Source organism: Cynara cardunculus (genome assembly GCF_001531365.2).
Source record: "Cynara cardunculus var. scolymus isolate 2C chromosome LG 8, CcrdV1, whole genome shotgun sequence".
Classification (NCBI taxonomy): domain Eukaryota; kingdom Viridiplantae; phylum Streptophyta; class Magnoliopsida; order Asterales; family Asteraceae; genus Cynara; species Cynara cardunculus.
This window is the reverse complement of record NC_037535.1, coordinates 8673922-8684339: the sequence shown is the minus strand read 5'-3', so window position 1 is coordinate 8684339 and position 10418 is coordinate 8673922. Positions and strand designations below refer to the sequence as shown.

Sequence of the window (10418 nt, the reverse complement as noted above, 5' to 3'; positions counted from 1 at the left end):
GTACATGTGGACAACCTACGTGGACGATGAGGTGGCAAAAAAACCGATATAATGAGTAAATTTAATTTAAAAGGTTACTCAATGCTATAATAGGTAAAAATTTTAAAGTACGATGCCCTAATAAAAAATATTTTGAAAGTACATTGTTGTAATAAGAAATATTGAATGTCAAATGCTATAATAAAGAAATTTGTAAGAATAGATTGTTATTTCGTACATTTTACCCTAAAAAATAATTTAAAAGTACATTGTTATGATAAAAAAACTGAAAATACAAATACTATAATAAAAAAATATATGAAAGTAGATTATTATTTCATACAATTTTTTTCCTAGTATTTATTATAGTTATGTATGCAAAAGTAACATTCTATCAGCAAATATAATATGAATATGAAAATGAAAATGTTCCTATTTTGGTTTATCTAAGAAAAAACTTATTTAAAAAAAATCTAAACTCCAATTTATTTATTTGTCCATACCTATTACAAAATATACGAGTATTTATTGTTAGTGAAAGAGTTGTATTAAATTATATATCACGTATATAAACCTATCAACCTATGTTTCAATGTAAAACATGATATTCTATGAATACGGAGAACGAGACGCAATAAATGTTCTTTTGCAATACAACATTAAAGGAAGTATACAAAAAGTACCACCAAGTTTGTAGACCTACAAAGCCCTTAAGGTAGCTTAACTGTTTCTAGTCACCGGAGGTGGTTTCATTGGATGTTTAACTCATATCACCATGGAATTAGTTGAGATGCATGCAAGCTGACCCGAACATTTGAAGTTTTTAGACCTGCAACCTCTCCATGTCATGTATGCCTCATATAAACCAAATCTTGAACTAACCATTGTTGGTGCAGTTTTGCAACTCATGTTCCACCAACTTTCGACCAGCATGACACGAAGTTACAATCGATGAAATGATCCGTCTTTGCAAGTCTTTGAAGTCCAGTGCTAGCTTAACATCCCAATCACAGTTTTCACTGAAAAAACGACAAAAGAGAGAGAACCCGCCGGGTATTATTAGACAAGATGCTTCCATGTTGCTTCAGACCCGAATCCTAAGGTTTCACTTGTGAAGATTTTGGCCAATTATTAAGATTTTAGGGGCCATGCTTGATGTCAAAATAAATGAAGATGAAACCCATAAAACCAAGAGAATGTGTTGTAAACAAATGAGGCCTAACCGTTACGAAAATGTCACTCGACATGAGAAGGCCCATTTAGAGTGTGTTTGGTACGTAGACAGGACTTGTGAGAGCGAGGTAGATAGGTGAAAGAATTGTGGAAGGTTTTAGAGTTTTAATTTGGCATAGGTAGTTTAATTTACCAATTTCATCTCATCTTGTTCCACCGATTTTGATTGGACAAAGAAGTGCATTTTTGTCCCACTAAGTCCTGTCATGTCTCAGTTTAATGTCAAGTCAAACCGTGAGACAACAAGTTTTTGTTATGTACCAAACGTGTTAAGGGGAAAAAAAGGCCGCTTGCTATAAGACGAAGAAATATTAGTGTACCTGACTAACGGTTCTCTCTCACCCAAGTTTTGCATCATGGCATCAAAAGTAGATTGAAGGTCTTCAAGAATTTCTAATTCACTCTCTAAGTTTTCTTGTGCCTACAAATGCATATAATTGACATCCAAGTCGCTTGAGAAAAAGCCACATTTACACCAATAGCAATGCGATGTATAAAAATAAAATAATGAGTTAGAGTTATTACAGTAATATTTGATTGTAACATCAGAGAACGAGCTTGACGGAGATGTTCTAACAAAGGAGGCGGCAACCCATAATGGAGGATTGCATGATTATCCGAGAGCCATGTACCCCTCACCATATGAGTAGACCAATTAGATATCGGATGCGCCTCTTCTGTGCTATCAACCTCAGAAAGATCGATATCTGCAGAAGAATGATTACAAAATAAGTGAATCCAAAAGCAAGCAAGAACCAATTGAAGAGTTGTCGTAATGTATTCTGATACTCCCTCCATCTCCAAATAATTATATCACCTGACCGGACATATAGTCAAATAAATGGACTATTTAGCTGAATGACCTCAAAAACCGAGTTTTACAAGGACAAGGTGTTTTTAACCAGGGGCAGGTCAGATGAAGGTCACGGAGCTTAAAAAAAACTTTAGATCATGATGTTAACTGAAAACATTTATCCCCAAAGAAGCATACATAATTAGCAAAAGAACAAAACTAATGTGTCGTAGTTGTGAAGCACTCGTACAAGCATGGAAAAGAAAAAAGAAAAAAGAAATGTAAAAATAGCGATACCAAGTGGAATGACATCATAGGGATTCTCTCCTTTGGGTAAAAACCCATAGAAAGTGATCAAATGAGAACTAGACAAGTTGCCATAACTAAGATAGCACTCTTCTCCTGCCCTGCATGATCTTGTAAGGGGAAACTTCAAAGAATTTGTAGCACTATCCACCCTGCCGTAATGCATTATGTGTGGGGATATCTGCAAAGATTACAACAGATATAATTATTTCCAAGTAACAAAAATGTCGGAGAGAAAGCGTCCACATTAAATCTATCAAGGATGCTGCAAAAGCATATTACTGGAACCGGACTCTAGGAAAGGATGATACATCTCATTGTTAAAACAGACACAAGCATTAGAAGGGACATATTTGGGATAAATTTTCTGTTGAAGCATCTTATAAGATTTTCAAGAGTTCTGCATTCAAGTTCCTGTAGTAATCTACTAATAAAGCATACAGAATGCCAAAGCCATGTTAAATTTTTTTTAAGGAGAAAAGAGAGATTGACAAACCGAATGATTGAGGAACCCTGCAATTGGAATCAAGCATGTCCTTACTTTCCCATCACTGAACATCACTTTCATGCTATTTGAGTACCATAGCTCACAAGCCCATAAGAATTCATCCCATGTGTACACCTCTGGAGGAAATATATCAGGATGTTCATTGCATAAAGAGGGAACCAAGTCATCATACTGAGAGCGCAAGTGCTGCACATATGAAACCATAGAGGATCAAAATACTGGACCATTTTTGCTGTCCATTTACAAAAACAATGCCTGATGTTTAAAGAACAAAATCCAATAATATTGTTGCTAAAAATGACAAATCCTAATACTAATTTTTGATCTATTAGGTAAATTGTTAGTGTTCTTTCTTATAATACATGTTCTAATACTCTGATCGGAAGCATGCTAAAATGTTACTAGTAAACTTATGGCATGTTCCCTTGTTTAGCCAATAGATGAAAATAAAATAAATTAAGGTTTGTAAGATAAAATTAGTCCTTGCATTCATATTGTTCCTCAATACCACCAAATGGCAGAATGTACAACCTATAAGGTATTAAACAATTTCATGTCTTTTTAGAGGTCCCAAACCTATTACAAGTGATGGCTTGATTTGGGCAACAATAGAGGCAATTTAGCCATAGTATTACATGTAACAATTTGGGTATAGGGAAACTATCAACAGCTACAAGAAGATTTCTCGGACATTCTTCTATTGTTACCTAAGTGTCGAGTTTATTATCTTAAGTTCTTAACCAAATAATAAACCACAAGTATACTCCCAAGTGCAATTTTTACATTTATGAAAGCAAAAATAATTTTGCTAAACGTGCTGAAGTTTGGCATGACACATATATGACAACTCCAATTGCATGACATGGAAAGATATACAAAAAGTAGAAAAAGTTTGCTAGACCCGTTCAAAGGTGTGTTGTAGGGAGTGTGTATATGTAGGTGTATGCTGCAATCCCTTCAGCAGACTTCGCTCTCAAGATTGATTCCAATTACCTTTAACTGTTTGAAAGATAATGATGAATTTGAGAAGAGCAATATTGCATTTCTAGATCAATTCCAACTACCTTTCCTTGTTCATTCAGCACAACTTTAGTGTTACAAATTTAGTTGCACCATAAAACATTTAAAGGTCGATTAACCAAAGGTTAAATAGATAAGTTGGAATCTATAGACTTAGTGTCACAGCAAAATAAAATTTAAAGGATCCAATAACCTCCTTTGCTTGAACTATCTCGTCTAGCAACAATGTTCCATCTAAAGCCATGACCGCCTCAATTCCAAAGCTTAACCCTGTGATATATAACATCAACATTAATCAAGGCATACGAGAAGAAAGAAATGAATTATCAAATTGTTCGTTTTCTTCAAATAGGTAACCAAATTTCTGTTCCTATGAACTAGCACTACATGCGCTGCCTCTTTATCCTCTTGATGAAATAGAGAAAAAAAGATATGCAAAAAAATTAGAAACCTGGAATTCCCTGGCAGAGGTCTTCCCTCGATGGAGCGGAAACAACACGGGGGAACACAATTTCAAAATATGAGCAGACAATAATTCTTCTCCTAGTTTCTGTGATCTAAATCTTTTACATAATTTTGACAACCAAACAATGATATCCATGTCGCTGGCTCCCAGTTAGTCGGGCAGGTACAACTCACCAAATAAATTCAGGGTGGTTAGGGAAAACAAATGGAAACTCGAGCTAGGGAGTTCGGGAAAAGAGCTGGCGCAATGGAATCCCATGTGTACAAGAATCTGATGCTGCTGTTTCAAGATGTGTACTTACTAAATAGTAGATACATAATGGATCAGAATACACAGGTTGTCAGCTAACTTTACTGTTCTGGTTCAAAGAAATAGGGCCCATGGGCCAATGACTACATAGATCATTTGCATACTGTTTCTTTTTACCAATTTGATGTGCTGGTAATTGCAAGGTCACAACTATGACAAAGTTTCGTAAGTAACGCCAACTCCAGGTCTCAACATGAGTCCAGATTGAGAACAGCGACATCAATTAATATGTATCATGAGTGATCTGAATTTTAAAATCAGCAGCAGCACTTGGCAGCTGACAATGTCGTGGTCATAGACATGAAGCTTACGTATTTTGCCGCTCATGTGGTGGTTGTGGAGAATAGATGGCTGATAAAACTAATGTGTCCTTGTCAGATCAAAGAATTGCAGCAGATGTTGACCACATGTCAGACTAGTGATGGCTAATCTCCTACCATCCGACAGTACCCTTAATGAGCTATTGTTTTTATGTGTTGTATCCTTCCATTACAACTAGAATACTGATCCAAACCATTAAGTTGCTTATTATTTTTTAAGAATGCAGAGAATTCATTATATAACAAGTACATAAGAGAATGAAAACATCTTTTAAAAATTTATGCTTATTATTTTTTGTGGAAACTTGGTTCACTGTTTAATTTGCTGAACCTTTGACCGTTTTGGGTGTAATTCTCACATTCATAACATCAGACTCCTAGAAGGTGAAAGAAAGACCAGCCATCTGACAACTTTGCGACGGATTCTTCATAAATGGACCAACAAGACAACAACTATCTGTACCATGAAATCAGATGCAATCAAGAATCCAAACCAAAAGACTACCTGTATTAAATGCTTCTGGAAGAGCATCAAAGTAAACCTTAAATTTTGAATTGATGTCATGCTTCTCTTTCATGCTCCACAATAACAACATTGTCTCGGAGGAGATGCCCTCAACTTTTTCTAGTACTGGAAACTGCAACCAGGATAATTAATGTATAAGTTGGTGCATGATTGAAATTGTTATGCCACTGCTCATAAATAGCAAGTGATGAGTTGCCATTAGTCCATTACAAACACCACGTTTACATATCACACGTGTCCATCAGGAAATCGCAAGTACAAATTAGCCTTATGTGACACTATCAATAAGCCAGACTATATACCAGAAAATGATCAAACAAAAACCCTATTTGATGCTTAAACATAATCAATAATATAAGTTTTTACCAACATAAGATGTTAATACATTCCTTTCCTGTTGACCAGAGTCCTTTTCCACCGGTAACAAGGCTTACAGTTTAATTAGACAAGAGAAACAGCAAGAGAAATCTATTCTCCATTGGCAACACAAAATAATTCAGGAAGTTTCCATAAAGAAAATCAAAACCCTACTTACAATGGTTTGGCTAATAGAAGCTTTCAATGAAAGAGCGTTTGCTAGAGGAAAATTACATGCGGTGGCAGGGTATCAATTGCATGGAAGGTTTTAATCCTAATTCCTAAACTTATCCTTCACTATGCTGTTAAAATCTTACATGCGGTGGCAGGGTATCAATTGCATGGAAGGTTTTAATCCTAATTCCTAAACTTATCCTTCACTATGCTGTTAAAATCGCGATATATCGGCGATATATCGGATATCGGACTCTGGAAAAATGTTGATGCTGTAATATCGGTCAAAAAATATTGGTTCCGGTAATATCGCCGATATTTACCGATATTTCACCGATATTTTGATGGAAAAATCGGTCCGATATACCGGATTTCTATAAGATAAATGTTTGGGTTTTTTCTATTACATGTTGGGCTTAGTTTTTTGGGCCTCTTTATTTGGTCAACCGGTCAACACATATATTAAGTCTCACGCTTCTTCTTTTCTCGGTTCTTTCACAGTTCATGCTTATTGTTTGCGATTAGCTCGTTTTTTTAACACTTTTCCTATTTTGTTTTGAGACTTGTTTTTTTTAAGTATATAATATTTATATACGGCAAATGCAACAAATAAACTCACACACCCTCCTCACCTTTGGTGAGGTTTGAACCCTTGACCTCCTAGGAGGCCAAGAACTACGATACCGCTAGGCCGAAGGCCCTTTGGTTTGTGAGACTTGTTTATGTGATGTTTTAATTTTGAAACTATATTTCTAAACTCTAATTAATGCATATGATATGTTTATGGATGCATACATATAATATATATATATATATATATATATATAATTCTAAGAAATATTATATTAACCGCTGTTTTGGACCAATATATCTCCGATACATCATCGATATAACCGAAATATCGAATATCGGTCCTGACCGATATTTTGTATTTTGACCGCAGTAACAACATAGATCCTTCATAATGTTCTATTCATTCCCCTATTTGCTTATAATCTCCTTTTCTAAGTAACCTTATTCTCAAATTGATGCTGTTGTGAAATTCACAAACAGTTGGTTCATTTACAGGGGTCCATCAAGAAGAGCATAGTAACCCATGGGATTCTCTAAACCAACTTGTAGTTTATCTGTTTTTGCCAATTTTGTGGTCTGCTTCTTGCTATAGCTTCATGACGTTTGTCACCTCTGGTTTGTCCAATTGAGCACCTTCAACGAGAAGTATTTGTGGCAGCATAACTTCTGAGATTATTCTATTTTGCATGGAGGTAAAGGTCCATGGATTTTCCATTTGCTTCTCCTAGATAAATCTCATGGCCCCAAACTTCAAGAGTTAGCAGATATGTTTCATTTTTATCTGCAACATCCACAGAGGAAAAAGCTTGAGAACCTCTCATTCACATAGGCCGTCTTTGATTTTTCATATTGTATTGCCTTGGGCTTGTGCCATGGCTGCATCATGCTGTCATTCCTAATTTTTCTACATCAATAGTTTGCCAAAAGGTTGGATTTTTCCATTTCCCACAGCTCTACATGAAGATTAACAAAAAGTAACCATACATATTTGTACACTTGGAATTTGATGTAGAACAAGTATACATAGGAAGTTCGTAAATGCTCGAATGTGTCAAACATACCATATTCGTTTTATGAACAAGGTCCTCTGAAATGATGATAGACACAGGGATTTCCAAAGCAATATCTCCAACCGTCAGATCTTCTCTTGCTATGGCTCCCCTTCCAGCTCCTTCAATATCTGTATGACAAGAACTCAAGTGAACATGGATAAGAAATTCATTTTATACCATTCTTTGTAGACAGCATCCATCAAATAAAGTTCTGGAGTGTTTAGATACCAAATTTTCCTCAAGATGCTTTAACAAGTGTAAGAGTGTGATAGTGCTCATGGTAGTAAGGCTGTATTTTTCAGTCACAACTACAATAATAAACCACTTACAAGCTATATCAAGTCTAGCCTTAACGCCATTGCTTTTGCCCCACTGTAGTAAACATTTCTCCCTGTCTAAGTTCCAGTTGGCAAGAATTTGAGCATCCTTTCCAATATTGCTCCCAAATTCATGGATCATATCTAGAGTTGCATTCCTAAGATCTTGGAAGACTTTTGGTCTTATTTGTTCACCATTCGACACTGAGCTATCAACAATAGATAAGATTGAACGGAGAGACTCTAGTTCATTCCTCGGACTGCAAAAGCCCACTGGACGAAAAGCATCAATACCTCCAAAGTAAAGATCAACCTAACAAACAATAAGTCGCTTACTCGCTTTTAGCATCATAAATCCCCAGATAGAAGAAGGAATAAATTTGATGACGGTATTGAATACTTTGCATAACCTCGGCAGACAAAGGACCATTTTGTCCCTCCAAGCCTCCAAGGAACCAGCATGATATAAATTATCTACATTCCTCAGTAAAATTTAATGATCTACTATCATTACCAACTACTAAAACAATTCCAATGGCTCATTTTACCTCATCCGAGTGTATGATTCTTGCCATCTGAAGCATCTCTTCCAAAACAGATTTCACCAACTTGATGCTACAATCACTCTTGATTTTAACTTTTATCTTGGGATCAAAACCTTTGACTTCTAATAATTTCTGTCAAGAGAAATGAGCTTGAAGAATGGATAAAAAACTTACAGAAGCATAACCATTTAGTAAGGCATAGATCAACATTCTGCATAATCCTAGAGAGAGTGCTAGAAAGAGAGAAGAAGCATAGACATTTCTGAAATTCCTAACCTTCTTTTTCTCAAAGAGAAAATCATTTTCAGAGAGCTCCATAAATAACTCATGTTCATCAACAGCCTGTGGAGAACTTTGAGCTAAGTTTTGCTGTTGCTGCATTACACAATCATAATAAATCTTTAATCATATGGCTTACAGTAGCCAACAGTCATAGGCAATAGTCCTTAGGAACATAAATAAACATTTACGTTGGAAAAATTCATAAGACAAGATTGGTTGTACCCCACATTAGATATGTTGTTATCACTACATAGTACACACAATGGTTAGAAAAAATGACAATGTTGACACTTAAGCAAAGAGGACAGGAACTTTTGTACTTGGTCTTAATTTTTTTTAATAATTACTGATCTGGCTATGAACTGCCTCACAAAGGATAGGAAAAACAAGCATATAAAGCTCACCATTAATACTTTTATGAAAAAAGATCAACCCACTTTTCTTCACAATTTTGTACTAAAATGCAATGATTGCAACAACCAAGGACTACATTAGGAAAATCCTTTCGCATATATGGTATTTGGAACAGTAACGTATATGCGGGTAAATGTTCTTGACTACCATCTGCCAAGAATCATAATATTACATGACACCTAATATATTGGTATAAAAGGAGAAACATTTAGTGAGAAGGTCAGATAAGGGTTCCCTTTTCACTAGTTTTGGACGGCAAGATTCAGCAGAGCTAAATTTTTGTATTTGAAGAAGCTCCTCTAGACCAATTACTTCCAATTAAAATATTGAGCTTATAAAGGACAACAAGATGATATCTCCTTGAGTATGTATGCCTTCCATCGATGGCACTTTGCTTATTAATGAGATCACTCAAGGTGAATTCAAATATAGAGCTACTGAGAAATGCTTTAGAAACTAATAATTTCACATTTACACCAAGTATTACTAAGGGGGCATTTGGTTCATTTTCAGGAATGAACGAATTAGATTTCTCAATCACATTAAATTTATCACAATCATATGAAATTAAATCATTTGCGTATAATGGGCATGAACTATCAAAAATCTATATGTTCTATGGTTAGTGGTGCTAAGCCATGACTACATCCTCAAAAGCTTGAGCTGCAACATCTTACTGTAATTCCAGAAAACAAAATACTTAGTTGGATATACAGCATCATCATAAACCTAATAGGGATAACTTATGCAGCCAACTGTAACCCAAATACACATAAAACTTCCAAAACTCTGATATTAGCAAAAGGAAAAAATGATTAAGGGTGAGAGACTACGGTTCTTACCTGATCATTGTCCATTTTTACCGCATACACCAGATAGGAACAGCAAAATTGAATTTCTAGCGCCAACGAGTGTGCTTGGATGTCAAGAACTGCCCCACTCGCAGTCGCAGTTTTTAGCTTTAAGTTCAATATAACATTAATTTTGGTTTGATTCACAGATCGGCCCAATTTGAGAAAAGCCCTTTTCAGCCCAATTATGTTCAAATAAAGAAACTGGTAAAGCAAGCTTTTTAAAATAAAGGGTAAAATTCAAAAATCCAACCAATTTTCTTATTTTTAAGTATTTAATTTTTTTATAAATTATATAATTTCCTCATTTTAATTGATTAAATTTTTTAATAAATAAACCATTAAATTTTTAGAAAGTGGTTACTTACATCATTTTTAACCCAAAAAAACTAC

At 35.1% G+C, this 10418-nt stretch overlaps 1 protein-coding gene across 3 annotated transcripts; it reads right to left on the bottom strand.

Annotated features, from left to right (window-relative positions):
* Positions 1–565: 565 nt before the first annotated feature.
* On the bottom strand, positions 566–10130 carry LOC112517038 (N-lysine methyltransferase setd6). 3 transcript variants are annotated; one of them, XM_025124333.1, is made up of 12 exons: positions 10017–10130; positions 8755–8853; positions 8482–8610; positions 7946–8246; positions 7626–7744; positions 5440–5572; positions 4033–4109; positions 2808–3005; positions 2303–2492; positions 1738–1919; positions 1533–1633; positions 566–998 (listed from the first exon to the last, which is right to left on the bottom strand). In XM_025124333.1, the coding sequence occupies exons 1-12, from the start codon at positions 10029–10031 to the stop codon at positions 857–859; spliced, it is 1686 nt and encodes a 561-aa protein (XP_024980101.1). In that variant the 5' UTR covers positions 10032–10130; the 3' UTR covers positions 566–856. The 3 variants fall into 3 exon arrangements, with proteins under 3 accessions (XP_024980101.1, XP_024980104.1, XP_024980102.1); XM_025124336.1 differs by lacking the exons at positions 8755–8853; positions 10017–10130 and adding an exon at positions 8334–8407 and having other exon boundaries at positions 8482–8545; XM_025124334.1 differs by lacking the exons at positions 8755–8853; positions 10017–10130 and having other exon boundaries at positions 8334–8565.
* Positions 10131–10418: the final 288 nt, after the last annotated feature.

Coding starts and splice junctions, on each gene's coding strand:
- LOC112517038 (XM_025124333.1), bottom strand. Junction 2,493..2,807: donor CAGGGTTCCTCAATCATTCG/GTTTGTCAATCT, acceptor TAATCTTTGCAG/ATATCCCCACACATAATGCA. Junction 999..1,532: donor GAGAGAGAACCGTTAGTCAG/GTACACTAATAT, acceptor TCGTTTTTTCAG/TGAAAACTGTGATTGGGATG.